This window comes from Hypomesus transpacificus, chromosome 10 (assembly GCF_021917145.1).
Source record: "Hypomesus transpacificus isolate Combined female chromosome 10, fHypTra1, whole genome shotgun sequence".
Classification (NCBI taxonomy): domain Eukaryota; kingdom Metazoa; phylum Chordata; class Actinopteri; order Osmeriformes; family Osmeridae; genus Hypomesus; species Hypomesus transpacificus.
In genome coordinates, this window is record NC_061069.1 from 5,479,567 (window position 1) to 5,502,285 (window position 22,719).

Here is a 22,719-nt window from a genome sequence, read left to right on the forward strand (position 1 = left end):
TTGGTCGGTACTGCATGCATGTCATGTTGTAGCTGCCCTTCGCCACTAGGTGGCAAGTATCCTCGTAAATCCAATCCATTTGTAACAGGGTCCACACACACACTCACTGCGTGAGGGGGGAACCTAAAACCCTGTCCTGCCATATAAACCTGACTCTACTTCTCACCATCAGATGACTTGGAGAGCACATGTCGTTGTTTATCCTGACTAGTCGGTTACTCAAAATACAGGGAATGGTTCATTAGAGGCCTGTCTGTCTGTCTGTCTGTCTGTCTGTCTGTCTGTCTGTCTGTCTGTCTGTCTGTCTGTCTGTCTGTCTGTCTGTCTGTCTGTCTGTCTGTATGTCTGTTGGTTGAGTCTGAATCTGCTGCCATATCTGTTGTCCTGCTCTGACTCCTATACACAGATTCATGCAGACAAGCACGTAAACACAAAAACATGCTCATTCAATCGTCACAGCAGGTAGGCCTATGCATGTCTGCATTGCACAAACATACAAACTCAGTGAGTGAGCGTTTACATATTTTGTAAATATGTCAAGATATACTGTATTGAAATATACAACCGTTTTGGAAGGCTGCGTCAAACCTGATAAACCAACATTTGTAAAACCAAGGTTTCAAGTCAAGATGTCCACTCGTGCCATTTTAATAGAGAAAATATTTATTTTGGCAGGGGCTTTTCATAAATATTTATCCAGCACATTGGAACACGAGTGTAATCAAAGCCCTTGTAAAACACCCACACCCAGATCCTGTCATGTGCATCTCACATATCTACTGCGGTCTGCAGCCATAAAAAACCAACAGCAAGTTTGTCAACAATTTTATAAAGATTTCCAGTGGGAGTAACATGTAGTTGGTAGTTTGGTTGCAAAACCATCTAGACCTGCAAGAAAAATACAACCTACTCAAATATTTATGAAGACCGCAAAAAAATAATTAGGATGAAAAGTCTCTGTACTACCATGTCCTCTTCACCTCTTTATTTTGTAAGGGGCTTGAGCCACCCGGTTCTTGTTGGGTGGTACAAGGGACCTTGCATTGACTGGTTCCACGACTGCAGCATTGGATTGTTGTCCTAACAGCTGATTAAATCCCCCCTCGCTTCCGTTCCCCTTCTCTCTTTCCCTCTCGTTTCTCTCTCCCTCTATTTCTCTCTCCCTCTTTTTCTCTCAATCTCTATCCCTCTCCCTCTCCCTCTCCCCTCTCTCTCTCTCTCTCTCTCTCTCTCTCTCTCTCTCTCTCTCTCTCTCTCTCTCTCTCTCTGTCTCTCTCTCTGTCTCTCTCTCTGTGTCTCTCTCTCTCTCTCTTTCCCTGGCTATTTATGGCAGATTCCCCTCTATCAAGGCTGCTCTCCTCAGCCCATACATGGTTGCTGCTGGATGAGGTTACCCCCGACACTTTTGGCCCAGTTACGGCAACACGCACACACGCCTCTTACTGTCAGTATGAGCTGTCAGGACCTGAGGGGCCCAACAATGTTAACCAGAATGGACTTTCGGAGGTCCCAGGAGGTGCGACAGGTTTATGACAAGTCAGACTCTTTTTAGAGCAAGTCCCTGGAACTCAACTTTTGGAATAGCTCGACTGAGCCACCTGGAGTGTTTTTTGTTTTTGTTTCTTTTTTTGTTTGTTGGGTTGTTGGTTTTACTTGTTTATTCCTGCAACCTCCTCTTCTCCCTCCCTCGCTCCCTCCCTCCCTCCCTCCCTCCCACCCTCCTCTCCCTAACCCCTGTCCCTTTCCTTACCCCTCTTCTCGTTCTTTCTCTCCCTTTCATTCCTCGACTGATTTATTTGGCTCTGTGCAAGCAGAGCATGAGGGAAAGCACCCGTTCATATTCGTCGGCTCCTAAAGCTGAGTCTTTGTCTCGTGGTTCAGGCTGGATTCTCCTCTGGGAAGGTGTTGGTTTCTCAAACGCACACCTGCATTTGCCGTTCCAGCACCACACCTCTCCCAGGACCAGTCAAATATCTAGTTTTCCAGTTTTGAAAGCCTCATCAGCTTTCCAGTTTCTCAGGATGGATGGACTTCTGCATAGTACTGTTGGACTCAAATAGCTTTTGACCGTAGTTGGAACCAACGGAAAAATAAGTAAGTCCACAACTTTAACCCCCCCCCCTTGTGTCTTTCTCTGTTGACAGTCTGACTGTGCGTTATTCATTCATTGGTAGAGTGCATGATTATCAGATCAATTGGATGAACACCTGCCATACACATTTGTATGTGTTGAATCCCATGGCCCACACTGATACCATTGGAGTGGTATATTTCAAGTTGTGCATATATACGTGAGAAGCCATGATGAAAAAGTTGTATAAAATAATAAGATGTTCGAAATGTCTCATTGTCGCATTACCATCCCAGGTTCTTCTGTGATGACAAGGGTTCTAACCTTTCAGACTCATTCTAAATAAATACAGACCTCAGAACTCCCTGCTAAAACCTCAACCAGCTCACATGCTTTTAGTCAGGGGCCAGGCTTACATGTCTGTGGACTGCAAATCATTCATGTGTGGCAAGTGCTTTTTTCATTTCCATTTTTACATCTATCCCACTGACAGCTCTAGATGTGCAGAGCCTTCTCCTAAACGTACAGTACCAAATCACACAGAACACACAGAAACTGTAAGGGAATCACTGGGACACACTGGACACCTGCAGGAAATGTAGGCCTCAGTGTCACCACTGTAAATGCAGTGGTTAAAGGTGAGGAGATTAGATTCCCTTCTACCTTGGACTCCCTCAAGTAAGATGCTTGGGGTTTATGAAATGCTAAAATGGGGTTGGAGTTGTGGCGTTCTTAGTAAAGCCCAGGTTTCGGCACCACGTTTAAGTGGCGTGTTGTTCTGTAGTAGCCTGTTGATTGAGAAAAGTGGTTAGGATGGTGAGTGTGAGGGGCTGTGAGGGGCTGTGCCAGGCTGCGTTTTACAGCTGTTTGGTGTTCCACACCTGCCACCCATGCAATAACATGCAATAAACACACTGCATGTCATGACCACTCTCTGTGCACACGATAAGGCACATGCTTCGTCACAAACACACACATACACACCGCATAAACACACAAAGGCATATCTGTGGGTTGCTACAGGTATCAGCTCATATATACTGAAACATGAAGTCCAGACTATTCCTCCTCCGCAAACTCTCCCAGTGTGTGTCAGACAGACAGTGATAACGTCTTTCTTTAACATTTGTGAGATGTGGGACATTTTTATGAATTAAACCAAACCAAGTCTACTCAAAACGTCCAAGTGTACTCAAAACGTCACCCGAATCACTATCAGGCCACAAGCAACTGGACACACAATGCACAAGCTCTCGTCAGCCGTGTCGTGGCTTGTGAAGCCATATTAGGAAAAATATGTTTGTGAGAAAGTTAACACCTTGCCCTTCTCTTTGTAATAGGGTTCACTGATGTTTTTCTCTTCTATTACCGTAACTTGTGTACTGCCTGGTCTAGTTTACTCTACTCCCAGAAGCCCTCTGTACATCGCCTCCCATGTGTGCGTGTGCTTGTGTGTGTGTTCGTAGTCCACCATGACTTTCCCCCCATTACCAGCCGCTTACAGCTCTGATCTCATCCATGCCCGCTAATTAGCCCATGTCCTGCACTCAGCACTCTCTCTGATATCTGTAGCACATACACACACACTCCGCCAACACCATCGGCGCCGGGGCCACCAAGCGTGTCTGAGAGGCGAGCTTTCACCAGTCTCCTAGCAGCTTCCCAGGGTTTGTCAAGAGCCCTGCGGGACTGCTGTTCTCGCTTGGTCAAGCTGTACATGACAGGACACCACATTATCACACACTGCTTCAATTAGTGGAATGGCGTGCACTCTTAATTAGCCACGATCTTCAGACCATGACAGACTGTGTGGATGTGGAGGGCAGGGATACCAAGAGGAGGTCATAGAGCTCTGTCAGTCTGCTTGTTCTGCCTGCCTGCCTGCCTGCCTGCCTGTCTGTGTGTCTGTCCTGATGTTGCCTCTGCAAGGCCTGATTGACACGGCTAGGCCGGATCTGGCTGCCCACACTAGCTCGTCAGTCCATCTGCGTCGCCAGCCTAACCCTTCTTCACTCATCAATACCCATATAAGAGCACAGCACAGGCAGACCTGCACGCCGACAGGCTGTATGCTTTAGTCTGCGCTTGACGTAAGCCAGAGAACGCGCTGGGACCTGGCTCTGGAACTGTGTTTGTGGAGGCCAGAGTAAACATCTCCAGGGAGGAGGACTCCAGAGGAGGATGGAGCGTGACAGGCCCAGGCCCAGGCTCCCCCCAGAGAGGGCCAACCTAACCCGGGACCTGCGTGTGTTGCGTGTGTAGGTGCAGCATGCGCTTTTGGACTGGATCTGTGTGCAAGCCGGAAAGTGCTCACGTGTGTGCGTGAGTGCAAGATAACCCAAACAGAGGTCAAAACCGGAGCGAGGTCGAAGCAGGTCATCCACTGTCTCCTGATAAAAGCAGGACTGGGAGGGGTTGCTGTCTTCCAGCCTTCTGGACCTTCTGCTACTGAGTGCAGTGAAGGAGGGGCCAGGTGCAGGTGGCACTCTCAACACTATCTCATTTCAAAGAACATTTCATGGAAATGAAGCAAGTGCAAACTAGGTCATCTTTCCAATTTTCATTCATTTGTTGTTTCAGCCTATGACAACAGAGTGTATTCCCAGACAAGGGGCTGTCCCATATTCTATGACAAGTCATATGGAGCTGAGTAAGTGCCTGTCCACACTGCACTGTAGCTGTGGGAATAAGCTGTGCCCTATATCAACAACATGACATCTTTGTAGCCCACATTTACTGTGTGATAGATCATGTTTACTGTAGATACCTCTCCGTATCCCACTTCAGTGTCATAGCTAGACCTTTTGAGGCCATTGACATTGAAACTCGGTGCAGGTGATCAACAGGCATACAGAGCCCAGAGCACATGGTCCATCACCAGTGCAGTGTGTGGGTCTGCATGATGTTGCAGTGGGATCGTTTTGACATCAGCTTGATGCGGTGACGTCTAGATTTCTGAAAGAACAGTTGGATTGGAGGAACCTAAGTTGAGTTGTGTTTCCCTGAGACCGGAGGTTGACGTTATGATACTGAAATCGAGATGTTTGGGTTACCTGTGATTCACATGTACAAAGACCCATCTGAAGAGGCACAGCTGTAGATGAAGGACAACACTTCACCTTTCACATCCTGCAGCTGGTTCCCAAGGCTTTACTCTTGACTGGTTTGACAAAAGAAGTCAGCTTTTTACTTTGACATGATTTGGTCTTATTATTCAGGTCAGTCTTCGGTATGTTAGTCTGTATTCTATACCTGTCTCACTGCAGACAGTTAGCAGATGCACATACACCCATGCTGGAATAGGCAAGCAGTATTGTTAACCAATCTCAGGGTCTTCACACACACACTTGGTACAGAGTATACTCCTTGTGTTTTCTTTTGGGGGCCAACTGGTCTTGTGAGGTGGAAAAATACAGAGGACACAGGGGTTACATTAGGGTGACTGATTTTTAAGAATAACTTCACCAACTGCTTGGCCTGCAAAGACTGCAAAGTTTTGAAATCGTACATCGGTGGGGGGTGTCTGTCATTGTTGGGGCTCAGAGAAAAACAAAGCAAGTGGTTGTGTGAAAAATCGATGAATGAGAAAGATAGATAAACAGATAGAGATATATAGAGATAGATATAACTAAATCGATAGATGTAGATGGATAGAGATATATATAGAGAGATACATAGATACTGTAGATAGATAGATGTGTGGAATAGTAATTGGGGAGAGAAAAAGAGAGAGAGAAAGAGAGAGAGAGAGTGAGAGAGAGAGAGAGAGAGAGAGAGAGAGAGAGAGAGAGAGAGAGAGAGAGAGAGAGAGAGAGAGAGAGAGAGAGAGAGAGAGAGCAGCACGCGCGTCAGAAGCCAGGACCCTGGTAAACACTAGCTGTCTGTCTGGCTGTGGCTCCTATCCCTCAGGCAGCCACTCAGCTAACACGTTGCCTTATTAGGAATGTCTGCAGGGAGTCGAGGCGGACTAGGGTAGGGCCAAGAGTGCCGAGTGTGTGTGAGTGAGCTTGAGTGTTGATGGAGAGATGTAGTTGTGTGAAGTAAATACTGTCAATACAAATCACAGAGAAGAAAGGGGACAGTATACAATACTGTTTTCTGCCTGTGCATTAGGTACTGTACATCTTTGTTTAGTTTATTGTTATAAAGATGGTTTAGGGGTTAGGGTTAGGGTTGTGTGTTAGGTACTGTACTTATGTACTTATGTGTTATCTGGCAATTGTTTACTGTTGTCAGTGTGTCACAGTGTAAAGCCTCCCTCAGCATTGCTGCTATCTTATCAGTTCTCAGTCAATTTAACAATATCTTTCTCAGTTGGCCACTAACACTGGGGTTTAGGCAGACCGCCAACCCTCACTGACACTGAACAAGAGATGTTCAGCATGGTGTTGCAGATAATGGGTGCCTGTGTGTATGTGTGTGTGTGTCAGTGTCAAAAGTAAGTCGGCAACGCAACTGCTTTGACAACAGTGGATAAAGCAGATTAACAGATTGATAGGATAGACACCAAAACAATTGCCTCATCATAAAGTCTGCATATTGTACAAAGTAGACAAGCTAATAGACTGTAGGCTAACAACAGCATAGTGTACTGTGTGTGTGTGTGTGTGTCAGCAGGGCACTCAGAAAGCACACCGCATGTCTGCTTAACCTATTAACCCTTATTCAAGTTATGTGTGGCAGTTGCATTCCTATGCCATAAGCAGCTGAACGACCCTCTGTTTGCAGATTATAACTTCACTGGGTCATGTGTTAAAGTCGAAGATACTGTATCCTGGACAATATGCGTGGTGAGTGAGCGTGGCATCGAAACCCTTCTTTGTTTTGAGTACTCACATACAAGGCTTAAAGGCCTTCTCCTTTTTCTACTACTGAAGACAGACGTGGTGGTAGTTGGACAGTGGACGTTACAGTTCAGAGAGCCCCGTTGAATCTTTTCTGCCCTCTCACCTGTGTTACCTTGTTTATACTTAGACACACACACACACACACACACACTGTACAAGTGATATTTCTCCTCCAGTAGAGGAGATGCACCCACAAGGTGTGCTACACCATATTGTGCTCTAAGTGGAGTGTGTGGGTGTGTGTGTGTTTAGGTGTGAGAAAGTGTTTTCATGTGTACTGTGTGTATGTGTTTGTGGGTGGTGGGGTGGGGTGGTGAGGGCAGGTTACGATCTGACTTCCTGGATGCACAGACAGACCTGAGGCCCCTCCCTCCTCCACCCCTCTGCCTGCTGCCACACTCCTCCTCCAATCCCCATCCGGCATGTTTATCATTGGGGCTAATTTCTGCCTGTAATCTGATTAGTAGCGCTGAGCTGCTTTAGCACCCCGCAGGCTCTCTCTCTCTCTCTCTCTCTCTCTCTATCTCTCTCTCTCTCTCTCTCTCTCTCTCTCTCTCTCTCTCTCTCTCTCTCTCTCTCTCTCTCTCTCTCTCTCTCTCTCTCTCTCTCTCTTTGTCTTTGTCTCTCTCTCATTCTCTCTGTCTCTCATTCTGTCTTGTTCTCTCTCTCTCTCTCTCATTCAGACATTGTCTCTCTCTCCCAGCTGAGCTCCCTGCTGACCACACGCTAGGAGTCTCCTCAGGACTGCTTCTTTCTGTGTGCTCTGGGAATCTTCTCCTGCTGTGTGTGTGTGTTGCTGGCAGTCAGACCCAAGTGTCCGACTTTCTGTGTGTGTGTGTGTGTGTGGGGTGGGGACTCCACCTCTTCCACTGCTGCCCCCCTGCTTTAGCTCATCTTGCGGGGCCTGGTCTGCTAACGTCTGTCTGTCGGCTCACCACAAACATGTACCGGAACCCATGGATCACTAACTACCTGAGCCATGTCCAATACTGTGCGCAAGGTAAGGACAGAGGGGGCCAGTGGGAAAAGGGGCTCGGTGACTAGCCGAGTGTGTGTGTGTGTGTGTGTGTGTGTGTGTGAGGTGGGGTGTGGGGGTAGTTGGAGGGATAGGGGGCTAGAAGGCTAAAGACTAGGGCAAGGGCAGCCTAGTAGGCAAATCTTTTCTTTACATGGTCACCTCTGTCATGGCCCTTCGGTTGAGGGCATGAGTCTGCACATACGTGCAAATACCATACACTGATTGTGGAGGGAGAGATCATTATTTATTTACCTTCCTGGACTAATCATTCTTTCTCTCACTCTTTTTTTTCACTTTGTGTGTTACCAATACATGGGCGAAGGGGCTGTTTAGCAGAGTCTATTTTCCACCTTGTCCTTCCCTCTGTGTATTTATAGAAAATCCCTCTCTTTACCCTGTGCAGTTTTGACAGTCAGCATCCTAAGCTGCTCTCTGACACGTCCTTCCCCCCACCTCCATCCATAGACATCCCCAACCAACCTGGCAACCCGGACGCTCCTAGGATAGAACTGCTAGGTAGATTTACCAACAGGGCCGACTCTTACCTCTTCGAAAACAGCGTCTGCACGCATCCACGCACGCACCGACACGCACACAATCACAAACACACACAACGCACAGTCACAGCTACACACCTCCTAACCCTAATCCATACCCAAGACCCTCTCTCCTGTCTCATCCCTACCCAGTCATGCTCCATCTTTTAGAGCCAAAATAACCTGGAGGCCCCTGTAGACTGGAGTCTGAGGAGTCAGTAACACGATCAGGCTCTATCCTAGGGTACAACTTTACAACACTCTCCAGCTGTAGGGCTAAAAGCTTTACCATGATGTTAATTACCCAGAACTTGGACTGTGTTGGACTGCTCAAAACACCCAATTTGACCCACTCTTTACATACTGATAGTTAGCCTAACTTAAGTGTACATGAATTACTATGTTACTACGCATGAATACTTGCAGTAACAACATTGTTACATTTTTACATAGGATCGCTATGTAAATGCTTTGGCCACTACTTATGTAGTAACTAACTACACCAGTTCTTGTACTTCAAATGTTGCTATCACTGGTATTGCTAAGATATTTACATCGCAATAAGGGAACATTTTATTGTTGGTTTGCCTTTGTATGTGTGACAAGTGAGTGTTTTACTCAGATCTTCTTGACAAGTCATGATATTGTCATTTGTATTCTACTTTATGCAGTGTAGATACCTTAAAGTGTGAAGAAATATAAAAAATGAGTTGTGTTACATTTGTGTATGTGATACTCTTTTCCTTTTCTGTGGTTTCTGTGTAGGCTTTGGATCTGAGCCTCCAACCAAGCTCTACACATCAGCTTCTCTCCCGACAGAAACCTTAAGGTAACGGATGCCATCATGTTTGTGTATGTGCATGTGTGTGTCTGTCTGTGATAGACACACAGTAGCCTATTGTATTTGCCAAATCATCAAGAAGGGGATAGATAAGGATAAAGGTACAAAATCTGAGACAGGCTTAAGTCATATGGCCTGGTAAGCATTATCCTAAATACTCAGAGTTGCTTTTTAATGAATCTTATTTTGGTTGTTATTTTGCGTCATTAGTCCCTTTGAAAAACGATCCCCAGTTTTAATGTGTGACATGAAAGGAATAACACATATCAGAGCAGCTGCTAGGAAACAGTATCCATTGGAGCTGGACACAATGTGACCATTTCTAAGATTGAAGTATCCAGGCCACAGGACAGTTCTAGTTCCCAGCAGTGGGGTTAACTGCAGGCTGGGTCAGGACAGGCCTGCTTAGGTTGCCACAGCGATGGTCCAGTGGGAGACATTGATTCCTGCTAAATCCAGTGAGGCATGGTGATCCTGAAATGATCTGGAGCACCATACAGCATGCTGTTAACCTGCATTGGGGGGAAAGAAATGACATAGTCTTTGACAATCTTGCTTTGTAAACTATCATGTATGAATGTAACAGTGACATCATGTTCAGAAATGAATGTTCAGCTTTATCTTGCTGATGCTGATTTGTTATGGTAAGAAAATGTCAAATGTAAATGTAACATTAATGTACAGTGTTTCCAAAATGTAAAAAAGGACATTCTCAAACGTTGATTGAAAATGTCACAAATTCCAAACAGTCTTCATGAAGTGTAATCCATTTCAGCTTCCAGAGTGACTTTTCATTGGGGGAAAAGACCGGCTTGGTCAAAAGTGCCACAGATATCGATGCCAATCTACTGGCAGTGCTACCCAAGGGTGAGGTCTTCCATAACTGGCATTGAAAAGGATTGTAAAAATGTATTCATTTGTTAATGTCAGACTGTTTAAAAATGCATGTATTTTATCCCTCCAGTTTCAGAGTTGAAGAAGCAGTTTGAGAGAGTTGTCCAAAGTGATTTAAAAATGAACAGGTAAACTTTGGGTCCTTTAAAACCAACATGCGTGGGTGTACATTTTATGCATGGGCGTCGTTAGACCCTTTTTACTGAGGCACGTGCCCCAGTATAAATCTGCTGTGCCCCAGTAAAATTTTAAAAGTAAAGTAAAAGTTTGAGTTTGAACAATTTACTTTATTAGTCAGTGCATTCATTTACATCAGAAACACAAACCGATGCACACAGAAGTCCATGGCAGCGCGTTCTTCACACACAGAAGTCCAGGTGACTCGGCACACAAGTCAGAATTGAGGTAGGTTAAGAAAACATGACAAAACTACAGATAGTTTCTAAATGAGAGGCCTACCGATCATTTTATTTTGACTAAAACATAAAAAACATTATGACTTGAAGCTCAAAATAACAGTATTTGTGCTCAGATGACTGCGAGAAAAAAAAATTGTGCGCTCACATGAACTATTGATGTCTCTGCCAAAGCTGAAATCAAACTTGCGTTGTATACTTTTGTATAGTGGGTTAAGCAAGGGGAGTTTCTATAGCCTAGTAGTGCATTGTGCGCAGCAAGCTTGAAAGAAAAAAAGGGATATGAATAGGGGCCTGTGCCCCAGTACAGTCTAATAATGCCTCTGATTTTGTTTCACATATCATTGTACCCATTCCTTCTCATTACTTAATTTACCAAATTAGCAAATGTTAAAATCTCACTGTGCATAAAAAAGCTCATTTTGGGCTGTTTTAAACAAGATGTAGACAATTAGAAAAAGCCCTATCTGAAAGAACAAATCTCAGTGATCCATTGACCTTTCACCCCTGCTCTGAGCAGAAAGGATAGAATAGCCCGCCGCCTGGAGGGCATGGAGAGTGACGCGCCCCCTGCCTTGATGCCCAGCCTGATCCCAGGCCTGGTGGCCAACCGCATGCTGGAGGAAGACTCCCCACGCTACACCCGCGCTTCAGACCCTCGTGAGCCATGTGTCATGGGTAAGCATGGCACTGCATGGTACAGTATGCATCATACACACTCTACACTGGCATCTGGCTAGTATGCTCACAGTAGAACTACAGCATGTGATAGTATACTATGGTGTGCACTGGTGATTCAGTAATGTGTGAATGGTGATATATACTTTGTGTATATATCACGATATATATATATATATATACATAAATATATGTATATATAAATGTATATACGAGCATGGCCTGCAGGACAATGTACAGCTTGCTGAACCCTCGTAAACTAGTGATTAAGTAGCATATCAGTGTTACTTAAGGTGTGTGTGAGCTTGCTTGACCAGTCCAGCCTCTGCTGGTCATGCATGAAACATATTGTATGTAAATCAACATATTATTTTTTCCTGGTTTGGAATTTGATGTGACTTTCCGTTTCCCGTGGCCCCCCGCAGTGAGACGTTACAGCAGAGAAGAGCTGGACCCCCCCCAGATGCAGGTGTCATCTCCAGACAGGTCCTCCAGAGGCAGGGGCCGACCAGAGCCTCATCGGGGCCACGGCGAAATGCCCTCCACCCCCACCGCCTCCTCCTCCTCCACCATGGGCCCCAGCGACCCCGCCAGCCTCAGCTCCAAGGCTGAACGCATCGCCCGCTACAAGGCCGAACGCCGTCGCCAGCTCTCCGAGCGCTACGGCATCCTGCTGGACCAGGAAGTGGACTTGGATTACACGCCGCGTCACTCACGCTCCCGCCGGGAGTCGGACTCGTCGGACAGACAGGCCCCGGCTGCAGAGCGGCGGGCCGAGAGGCAGGATGCAGATGAGGTGGGGCGGGAAGGGAGGAGGGCGCCCTACAGCTCCGGGGTGGGGCGGGTCTACATGCAAGCGCACCCCGAGCCCGGCTCCGCCCAGGCCCCTGGCCCGGCCCAAGCCCCGCCCCCACCCCGAGAGAGGGCCAGCACGTTCTCAGAACGGGAGAGGATGTTGAACGTGGAGAACTACCGCAGGGGGGGCTCCGAGCGAGGGGGCGGGCCCAGAACCAGGCCTCAGGAGCAGGCTGCACACCACCACCCACAGCCCCCCCAGCAGCAGGCTGGGCCCCAGGAGTCCAGCCCTCCCTCCTCCAGGGCCTCCTCCATCAGGGACTACAGCGTGGCGGCAGTCCCCAGCTCGCCCAGGACAGCCCGCCGGGCCTCACTGCCCTCCACGCGCTACGGCATCTCTCCAGGGGACCTGTTCATCGAGCAGCAAGCCCAGAACATCCTCAGCAGACAGGGGTGAGTGGAGCTCATGTTCTGGTTGTTGCGTAACAGCTGCTTTGGAGCGGAGTCTGTTGGTGTTGGGACCAAACGACCCAATAAAACGTGCTCCATCGCAAGAACCAAGTGGAACCTGCTATTTTGAAATGATCAAAGTGTAGTGTACAGTGCCCCCTGGTTAACACATCCACCGTCTAAAAATACAGAGGTTTTAGGTAACATTTCCATCAACATTGCATTTGCCCCGGTCACACAGTTCCAGCCTCCATACCCAGACTCTTCAGACTGTTAACAGGGTGACATATAGCTCAGAGCTGTAAAGCCTGGATCTGTCTCTCCTTCTGGCCCACAGATGCCCATGGGTTCTGCTTTCAGTAACAGGACGCTGGGGACGCTTCTCTCTAGATTGCGGGTCGGGTCTCAGTCACGCTAGAACCAGTCTGGTTTCGCCTAGAGAGAGAAGCTTCTGGAGATCTCATTAGGGGTCCAAGGGAGATGGGGCTGGGGGGTGGGAGTGGGGGTGGGGGTGGGATGGGTGCTGAGAACGTGGCTGTATGGTTTCTCATCTCCTCTGTGCATGTTAGGGCGCCGAGTCTAGATGAGCGTTTAGGTTTGCAGACATCTTACAAATGAGTCCAGTGAATATTGACGACTTCCATGTGATACATATTTGATTTCTTTGAGGTTTCTACAGCAACAGTACAGTAATCAAAAGTTAATCGGTGGGAGAACAAAAATCAAGCTACTAAAACATCAAACGATATTACTTGTTGTTTATGAGACACAACTCGGAATTTGAGTCAGAGTAACTCAAACGTTGTCATTTCCATCACCATGTTGTCCTGTAGCCTGGTGGCCTTGTCCAAAAGCGACTGGTCTCTCCAGGCAGACTCAGAAGGTGACACCCAGTCTGTCATCAGCTGGCCCTCCAGGTACGGTCACAATTGGCTGGATGTAGTGGATGTGGGTGTGTCCAACCTCTAGACCACTCCCTAACCGAAGATGTAACCCCTCCCCCCAACCGACGCCTCATAATTATTCAGTAATATCTTCCATTTCCAGGTCCCATTGTGGACCGAGTGAGCACTTCCTGAACACTTCCTGTTGCTAATTCTGTCATCCCCGATTAACAGGTGTTTTGCGTTCCTAAAATCCTCAGAGTGAGATTTGATTTGCAGTTGTTTCCCTGACATGCTTGCCCTCCCTCCCTCCTAATGTTGCAGTCAGAGTTCCGGGCGCTTCATCCTGGATGAGTGACCCTGGATGAGAGATGTTGAAATCTTTGGTCGTGCATTGGGGTCCTGGATGATGTCAACTATTTATAGGTCTATCTGAAAGTGAGAGGGATGGTATCCACATACAGTGCTGTATGTGCTTGTGTGCGGAAGTGTACACCTGTGTGTGTGTGTGTGTGTGTGTGTGTGTGTGTGTGTGTCTGACCCGGAGTGTGTTAAGCAGAGGAGTTGTCTCAGTGAGAACATTCGTCAAGTCCATGCCCTGACCCCAGGAAGGCAGTCCCCTGACTCAGCACTTGTCAGCCAAGTCTCATACAGTATCTAGCTTAGCTATCTCACCTCTACATGCTGCCTTCTGCATTAAACCCATCCAATCACCTGCTCTAACTTAACATCGAATGAATGAATGATCTGCACATTTTTCATGGCTGTGGCCGAAATGCATCTAAAGAAATGACTCAGGGGGCAGAGTGTGTTCTCGTCACATAAACAAAACTCTCTTTAGTGTCATATCTATCCTATATCTTCCCAACTGAGTAACGCTGAGAACTCCCACATCAGGGCTATGAGATCTAACCATTGCCTCCCTGGAGTGAAAAAGGTTAGGACTTGGCCGGGTATATTTTTGGACTGAAGCTTGTCCCAAATAGGCTGCATAGCTGGTCAGCCGAGAGGGCTGAGAGAGTGGGTAGGCCCGTAGCCAGACCGTGTGAGTGCTGTGGACAGGTGAATCAGCCACAGCCTACCTAGCCCAAACCTGCAAAGCTTGTCAAACATGATTGTTTCATTAGCGCACCTCGTTATCTGGGTCACTTTTTATAGAATGGTTTGATGCATGGCCCCTTATTTACTCTTGACTTGACTTAGGCTACGTACAGTAGCTGGCCCAACAGGTGTGGATCTCCCCCCTACTGTGAGTGCAGAACCCATGTGCACTTAGCATTGAAGAACAATGGAAATGCCTGGTCTCAGGTAGCGTGTGAGCTATTTAAACCATTCATGCCATGTCATGTTGAATGAATCAACAGTCAATCAATTAGGATAGGCTTAGTGAATCACAATGAGATTACAGGGGTGGAAAGGTCCATGATTAGAACTAGATTTAGCTTGATTTCGTGGCACGCAGATAACACACAGTAGGACTGCTCTTAAACTGCTTTAGGGTTCATCTGAAACATGGAAGACGCTACTCGACCTATACTGTATATTAGCCCCAGTGTCTTTTTGCATGCTGTATTGCTTTGAATCCCTGTCTAAATGACTAGTCATTTGAAGACTCTGAGTCACGTTGATCCAAGCTGGTCCTCCTCAGTTTAAGAGTTCTTGAATCTCTTCTTCCCTTTCTAAGAATCAGAGTACGAGAGAGAATGTCGAGAGACGAAAGCACCCCCAGAGCCCCTGAGCGTGGGCCTGACCCTTCCCCCACCAGCAGGCATCGTCCTCAGGTCAACTCACCTCACTACATGCCCCAACGTGCCGACCCCTTGGCTTACCCAAGAACTGCCCCCAACTCCCAGCAGCCCAACCCGCCCCCACGCCAGCCAAGCTACGGGCATAGCCACGTGGCGTACCCTGCCACAGCCCCCCACCCAGGTCTCCCCGCAGAGCCCCAAGCCTACCTCGCCATGCCCGCTCCGACGGCATCCAAGCTGGGGAGCGTTCCGCCTGAGGTGCAGCCCCGGAGGAGGGTCAGCGGCGAGCTGACCTACGCCCCCCAGAGGGAGGGCCGCCAGGCGCTGCGGGAGGAGGTCCACACGGTGGGCCTGCTGAAGAGCAGGAAGGCCGTGCTCCCGTCCGAGATCCGCCGACGTGAGAAGAGCGTGGACGACCCCCAGAGGGGACGTCAGGAGGACACGGAGTGGGAGAGCTGCGGAGGAGGTGGTGGGGGGGAAGGAGGCGGAGGAGGGGGAGGAGCAGGGAGGAGAGCCCACCGCCCCGAGGAGGAACGGGAGAGGTCGCGGGACCGAGGGGTGGAACGGGGACGAGGAATCAGCGAAAGGGGGCGAGGTAGAGAGAGCGAGAGAGAGAGCCGAGAAAGGAGCATGGAGAGGGAACGAGAGACCAGGGAAAGGGAGACCAGGGATGCGGAGAGGGAAACAGCGATCAGAGAGCGGGAGAGAGAGAGCCGAGAGAGGGAGAGAGAGCAGGAGAGTAGGGAGAGGGAGAGAGAGCGGGAGAGCAGGGAGAGGGAGAGAGAGCGTGAAAGGGAGAGCCGAGAAAGGGAGAGAGAGCAACGCTGGTCAAGCCAGGACACCCAGAAAGAGGAGATGGCCAGGTCCATGGGTCCCCTCCAGGCATCACAACCCCCCCAGCACCAGTACCACCAACCCAGACACCACCAAGGCTCGGAGGCTCCTTATCAGTACCTTCAGCAGCCGCAAAGACGCCATCAACCACAGCAGTACCAGCAAAGGCCCCAAGAGCACCAGCCAGCCACCCAGGCGCCCCAACAACCTCCACCCCAAGAGGCTCACCTCCTCCGCGGACAACAAAGGAGCGACACGGCCGTCTACCTCCAGAGCGCCGCACCCTTGCCCCAGGCCAGACACAGGAGTGAGGAGGTAGCCTCTGGAGCTCCAAAACCCAAGATCCGCACCCGCTCCATGTCAGACATCGGCGTGAGCCAGCGGTCCTCCATGTACCGGTCCATGGAGCGGCAGGCCAGCAGGGACACGGCCATGGCCGGTCTCCATGCCAGGGATGGAGGGGTAGCCAACGGGGAGGTGGGGGGCTTGGACACCAGGGTCTCCGTGGCTCAGTTGAGGCACTCGTACCTGGAGAACGCCAACAGGAAGCCAGAGCCGTAGGTGGACGGGCATGGCTGTCATTATTGCCTACCGCCAGTTCCTCTACCTTCTAACCTTGCCGTCCGCCTGTTTTGATTCTAACACTAAAGAATGTGATATTACGGCTTCAGTTTGTTTCGCGCAATCGGGAATGCAGTAATATTGGTGTTTTATGCGAAGATGGCGGCGCTAATCTGATTTGGTGAGCATGTTGGAATTATATTGCTTTTTAGTCACAAGCTTTGGGCAATGTTGCCTTTCAGCAGATAAACTTGAGTGGTTTGTGGCTGTATGTGGTAGGTGACATTGTGTGGCTACACAAATGGATTGCAGTGGAAAACAGTCACTTTGGCCTTCCGTTCAGTGTTGGGATGTGCTTGTTTGGCGTGATTTTGAATGTGTGAGCTACCAACCTTTCTAACATCAACCCTGCCGCACGAGACGTAACCCGCTAAAATGGAAAGCAAAAGGCCGTAGGAGGTCATGTCAACCTGTCCCTCTCTTGTTATGTGTTGTTTTGGTGCTCCTCCTCCGATACGCAACCCTTCAAAGGGAGACTAAAGTAGAGGCGGTGGAAGTGGAGCCAGCGGGGGGCGTGGAGCGAGACAGGGGGGCTCGGCGGCCGCGGCGCTACATCACCCCAGGGGACAACCGCAAGTCCTCCGAGAGGTTTAGGACCCAGCCCATCACCTCTGCAGAGCGGCTGGAGTCCGATAGGTACTGATGAGACCTGGGTGTTAAAAAAAGGAACAAAAGTCTTACTGAACATATTTGTGTATCTCTTACTCTTACGACTGGCTGGTTTTTAATATCACAATGGAGCGCTGTGCTGGTGGTTCATATTCTTTGCTGGTTTTTACGAGATCACGGTCATTTTACACATGTTAAACAAAGAAGTGTTTTGTTTTCAAATCCTTCCCAAATTACTATTTGTAGTGTGTTTTGATAAAGTATTTTGATGGATTTCTGTTTTTGTTCTTCTCTCTCAGGCATCTGAGTCCAACAGAGCTAGTAAACCCTGAAGGCAAGTACCCTGTACCCCCACTACTAAACTGAAATAAAAACAAACTGTTATTTATCTAACAGTACAGGTTCCCTACAGAGAATGCAAAAAATACAGTATAACTCTGTTTGAATGAACAAGCAATTGTTTTTTATTGTTTCCCAATGGACAAAACTGAAGGACAAAAGGAATATGTTTGGTGAATTGTGACTATGAGTCTATAGAATCAAAAATACACAAATATAATACATGTATTCATGTATTTATTTAGCAGACGCTTCTGTGCAAAGCAACATATAAATTGAGAATATGTGCAACAGACCGTCAAAAACTAGAAGATCTCTGCTCTAACAGTATTGCAGTGGTTAGTGTCACAGACTAGCCAGGGCCATGCAACCACATTTGAGTTAAGCAGGAAAAATACACGTCAAACTTGGTTTTAGGCCTGACCTTGTGACCTGTAATATACAGTAGGACACGAGTGAGAAGCACAATTTGTACTTTAGTTCTTCTCTGTCTTGAATTGTATTACATTGTCATACCACACAGTTCTAGAACTTGAAGATAACAGTATTCTGGGCTCCATCCTGTATTCTCTATCCTTCTATGTTCCAGGGGACGAAGAAAAGCTGGATGAGAGGGCAAAGATGAGTGTGGCGGCCAAAAGGTCCCTCTTCAGGGTAAAGAATCGCACTACCTAATGTCACTTGTTTTGGCACTGAAATGCTGTCAGTGATCTTTTTATTGAAATACATCTCAGCGTCGTCCATCTTACCTGTCTACCTTCTTCTAACTGACGGTGCGATTTTCTCTGTCAGGAGCTGGAGAGGACTACGGAAGGAGGCGTTCCCAAGCCTCGCTCACGGAACGCCGCCGTGGAGAGGCGTCTAAGGAGAGCCCTGGATCGCGCGCACACGCAACCTATCACCAGCGAGGAAGTTGACATTGCCACCACGTACGTCCATTTCCCTCAGACAATAGCACTACGACCCAGGGTTGTTTGATTTAAGACAGGGCTTAAATTCTGCATTCCTTTCAGTATCATTTGCTCTAATATTGTCGAGCAGAAGTGATGTCACGAATGCCTCCCTTCTCAAGTCTGACCGTACCTCTTGACCCCATGGGCCCTTTGACCCCTTGTTCTCTTTGACTCTGCTCTCTCTGTGACTCCCGTGGTGTGGTACATGTCATCTGTCCCCTGCACACTCAAGTGTCCCTGCTGTGTCCTCACAAGCTGGGACCGTCAGCTCCACAGCTGCCCTTGTCCCCTGTCCCACGATAGTCAGAACTACCATGACTAGCTCCAGGTACACACTGTGATACATGCATGCATGTGCTAGCATTTGGTAGAAATATATATATTTGCGCTTACGTAACTACAGCTTGCATGCCACCTCTCCCTATTCTTTTATGAGAACTCTATTTCATATTTTGTCTTTCATTTGGAATTGACTTGTGATATTGCACAGAATCTTTAGTGTACTTGCGACTTGTTGTTTACTGGCTGTCTGATGCCGTATGTAGATGCATGGAGACATGTCTCCACAGTGCCCTCTGTAGTGCGAATGACATTACCATGATTTATTTTTGTTTTTGCTGCTGCTGCTGCTGCTTGCTTTACAGGATTAGCTGTGAGGAACTGTACCCTCTACGGACATGTCATGAGTCTTTACTCAAAAGCTTTGCACTTTCTTACAGCTGAACATATAGGCAGGTCAAAGGTCAACCCAGTTAAGCTCTCTGATTGGTCATGTGTACTCTTAATACATTTACAGAAGAGAAACTTAATGGCACAGTGGAGGCAGCTGAATGTGAAAACTATTATCTGCACCACTTGTACACACACATTCACTTCTAACTTGGATGCAGTCTCTTGGAATGAAAACGCCAGTCATTTGCCTTTAGTATAAATCTCACCTTAAATAGTCAATGTTAAAATTACTAGAACAAAGATTATTACAAGTACAGGGGTACCAGCCTACTGCAGTGCTTGTACAGTAGACAGTCTAATTTAACTAATTTAGTGCATGTGCATAAGTGACATAATTGTCCAAAATGGTGAACTGAGTTGAACTTCAACTGTGATCCAGAATTCTGACCCAACATTTGTACTCATAGTACATGACATTGTAAAAAAAAAGAAGTTAATAATACATACATTTTGTGCTTTGCGTCATGCACGTTATAGAAGCTGTATATTCTTTAGCATAAGCTTATGGCCCAGCAAGCCTAGCAAAGCCCAGTTCCCTGATTTTACTCAAACTGTGTACCGTTTAAACGGCACACATCCCAACCGTTAATCTGTCCCCTGTGTGCTATTCCCCTCCCAGACTGCAGGTGTCCTCGCAGTCTGCCCCAGAGCAGCAGGAGCCAGAGAGGGTGCCCCAGCAGCAGGCAGGCCAGGAGCCTGCGCCTGGAGGAGAGGTGGAGGCTGGAGGAGGAGAGCAGGCTGGCCCAGACGAGCCTGACCTCTCCACCCTCAGCCTGACAGAGAAGATGGCGCTGTTCAACCGTCTGGCCCAGACCTCGGCCAAGCCTGCCGACGGGGGCGACGGGGACGGAGCGGGGTCAGGGTCAGGGGTCAAAGGGGACACACGTCAACGCAGGGCCAACGCCCGCTTTCAGACCCAGCCTATCACGCAAGGAGAGGTGGAAAAGGTAGGCGGCCACGCGCCTAATGATGAACCCATAAGGTCACACGGGTCACAGACTACACACCAGTGCAATATTTTTTTTATTATTGCATCGTTCCAAAAAAATAGACTCTCAGTTTTAGTCCCTTTTCCTCAGTTTGCTGCAAATGAACCACCATTTTATTCACAACAACCAGTTTCTGTCTCAGTTGATCAAGAGGTCAAAGAAGTTGCCTTCTCCAGTTTGTAAACACAGCATGTGCCCCACAACTCTACAGACTTTGTTTCTTATTCATGTCTATACTTTTAGACTGCAGCATCCCCCTTTTGTTGTCATCTATCATCCCAAAAACTGCATCAAACTCAAAAACAGTCATATTGGCCTCAACCATTCCCCTTCCTGTGAGTTGTTGTAAATGTTGGTGTCCACACAGGATGTTGGTCCTGTGGATGCCTCTCCTGTGGCAAATGGGGCCTTAGAGCCTAGTCACACAGAACAAGTAAGCGCACCTGCAACATCTGCAGAGCTACTGATAGGTCGTTAGCTGCTGCACAGGCTCTGATTGGTTAACTCATGCGCTTGTGGCTTGTTTAAGGTTTGTTTAAGGCTTGTAATGTCTGCTCTCTAGAAGCACTTCTACATGGCTGGATGCTGTTGATATGCTGATATTGGACTGTTGATTTGAAGATCCTCGGCTATTAAAACGGTCATTTCTGCAAATTATTCTACAGAAATGCACCTTCTTATTATATCTTCGTTAATGCTGACCTTCATTGTAATCAGGTTTCATCAGCTTGCCATGGTTTCGACATAGTGCTTGCTGTAGTAGGTTTTTTGCAAACAACACTGGCACTTCATGGACAATGGCAATACTTGTGTACTGTAGACTGTAGGCAGTAGGGTGAATGCTGAGTGGTAGTAATGTAAACACCTGTAAAGCATTAGCTAAACTTTTGTAGTTTGAAACAGGCTGTGGATGTCTTTGATTTCTTAAACTTGGACACCTGGCATCTTGTTTCCTCAGCTGACCCATTTTCACTTTTTTCCCCCATCCTTTCTTCCATTGGTTCTTCTATCTCTTTACCTCATCTCTTTTATCATATTGCTATCTCTCCATCTTCTCCTTCCTTCCTTCCTTCCTTCCCTCCTTTTAATCCCTGCAGGTGCAGAATGGAGGCGTGGTCAAACTGGAGCCTCTGTCAGCATCATTGGTCCGCTCCGTAGTGGCTGTCACCTCCCAGGCATCTGTCTCCACAGTAACTGGGGCAGCTGTGTCCAGTCACAGTAACCTCCACCAGGAGAAATCCACTACGGTTCCCTACAATCCCGTGCAGCAACCAGCAGCAACCAGCTCCAACCAGGAGAAGGGGGTGAGGTACTTCGCCATGACCCAGGGCGGAGACTCCTCTGCCCCTGAGCCGGAGCTGGTCTCCCCCCCTCCCCTATCAGAGCAGCAGCATCAGGCCCCTCCCGCCCGCTCCAGGCTGCAGGCAGAGCAGCGGGAGGAGGAGGGGCTAGAGAAGGGAGACAGGCTGTGGGGAGGCGCCAGAGAGGAGAGCCGCAGCGGCAAGGCAAAGCTGCACTCCCCCGAAAGGGACAGGGAGAGCAGACAGCTGCACCAGCCCCCACCCCCCCCCGAGCCTCTCCCCCAAGCCCAGCTGAGGGCCCCAGACAGTGGCCAGCGGGAGACGGAAATCCCCTCCTCCTCTGGAAGACAAGGGAGGGGCGAGGAGGACTGGAGGAGCGGCAGAGAGCTCAACAGAGACGAGGAGGGAGACCGAGACAAAGATTGCATTCAGGAGAGGAGGGCTCAGCGTGGAGGAGGGGGCTACCTGAGAGCCAGACCGGGAGAGGACACTGCAGACCGGGAGAGGAGCAGCAGGAGCCGGGAGCTGGGCTCAGGTACATGAGAGGGATGGAGAGTGACATAGAGAGCGAGTGAAAGAGAGAGAGAAAGAGAGAGAAAAAGAGAGATAGGAAAGATTACAGAAGAGAGGGAGAAAGAGAAAGACCGTAAAGCAAGGAGTGGAGACATAGTGGGAGAGATGCAGACAGAGAGAGAGAGAGAGAGAGAGAGAGAGAGAGAGAGAGATGTAAAGATGTGTTGAAAGGGAAATCTTATTGTCTCATGAAGCATGTGTTTTGGCACGCTTTTGACGTGCTGCACATTAGGGTTAATGCCCGGTCTGGGTTTATCACAGAGGGAGACAGACTGACAGAAAGAAAGAGAGTGAAAGACAGAGTGAGAGAGAGAGAGTCGGCTTCCGCTGAATCCAATTAGCATATTTTTCCATGCATTTACCCCCTGGGCTCTCTTTGTCTGCTGAGGGGGAGCCCTTTCCCTGACACACCGTCTGCAAGCAACAACAAATCAACATTTTACAACCGTGTGTGCACGTGGGAGGGGGTGTGTGTCGATAAAAATGTCAAAGAGGAGCTATGGGATTCAAACACAATGCGCCGTGATCGTATAGCTGCAGATTACGGGCTTGACCGGCAATTTGCCGGGTGACAGTGTTAACGACAAAAC

At 48.3% G+C, this 22,719-nt stretch overlaps 1 protein-coding gene across 10 annotated transcripts in view; it reads left to right on the plus strand.

Moving 5' to 3' along the window:
- Positions 1-1,439: 1,439 nt before the first annotated feature.
- Positions 1,440-22,719, plus strand: part of LOC124472619 (supervillin-like) — a 38,028-nt gene continuing 16,748 nt past the window's right edge. For 4 of the 10 annotated variants that reach the window (XM_047027567.1, XM_047027564.1, XM_047027568.1 and 1 more), the window contains exons 1-16: positions 7,822-7,918; positions 9,238-9,301; positions 10,089-10,180; positions 10,278-10,335; positions 11,144-11,301; positions 11,727-12,549; positions 13,380-13,463; positions 15,115-16,569; positions 17,105-17,269; positions 17,542-17,576; positions 18,171-18,235; positions 18,374-18,510; positions 18,767-18,862; positions 19,886-20,213; positions 20,623-20,688; positions 21,353-22,091. In XM_047027567.1, the coding sequence (XP_046883523.1) occupies positions 7,861-7,918; positions 9,238-9,301; positions 10,089-10,180; positions 10,278-10,335; positions 11,144-11,301; positions 11,727-12,549; positions 13,380-13,463; positions 15,115-16,569; positions 17,105-17,269; positions 17,542-17,576; positions 18,171-18,235; positions 18,374-18,510; positions 18,767-18,862; positions 19,886-20,213; positions 20,623-20,688; positions 21,353-22,091 (4,423 nt within the window). In that variant the 5' untranslated portion in view covers positions 7,822-7,860. Of the gene's footprint in view, positions 2,095-6,836; positions 6,862-7,821; positions 7,919-9,237; positions 9,302-10,088; positions 10,181-10,277; positions 10,336-11,143; positions 11,302-11,726; positions 12,550-13,379; positions 13,464-15,114; positions 16,570-17,104; positions 17,270-17,541; positions 17,577-18,170; positions 18,236-18,373; positions 18,511-18,766; positions 18,863-19,885; positions 20,214-20,622; positions 20,689-21,352; positions 22,092-22,719 lie in introns of those variants that run through there. The other 6 variants (XM_047027573.1, XM_047027565.1, XM_047027566.1 and 3 more) reach the window with 6 other exon arrangements.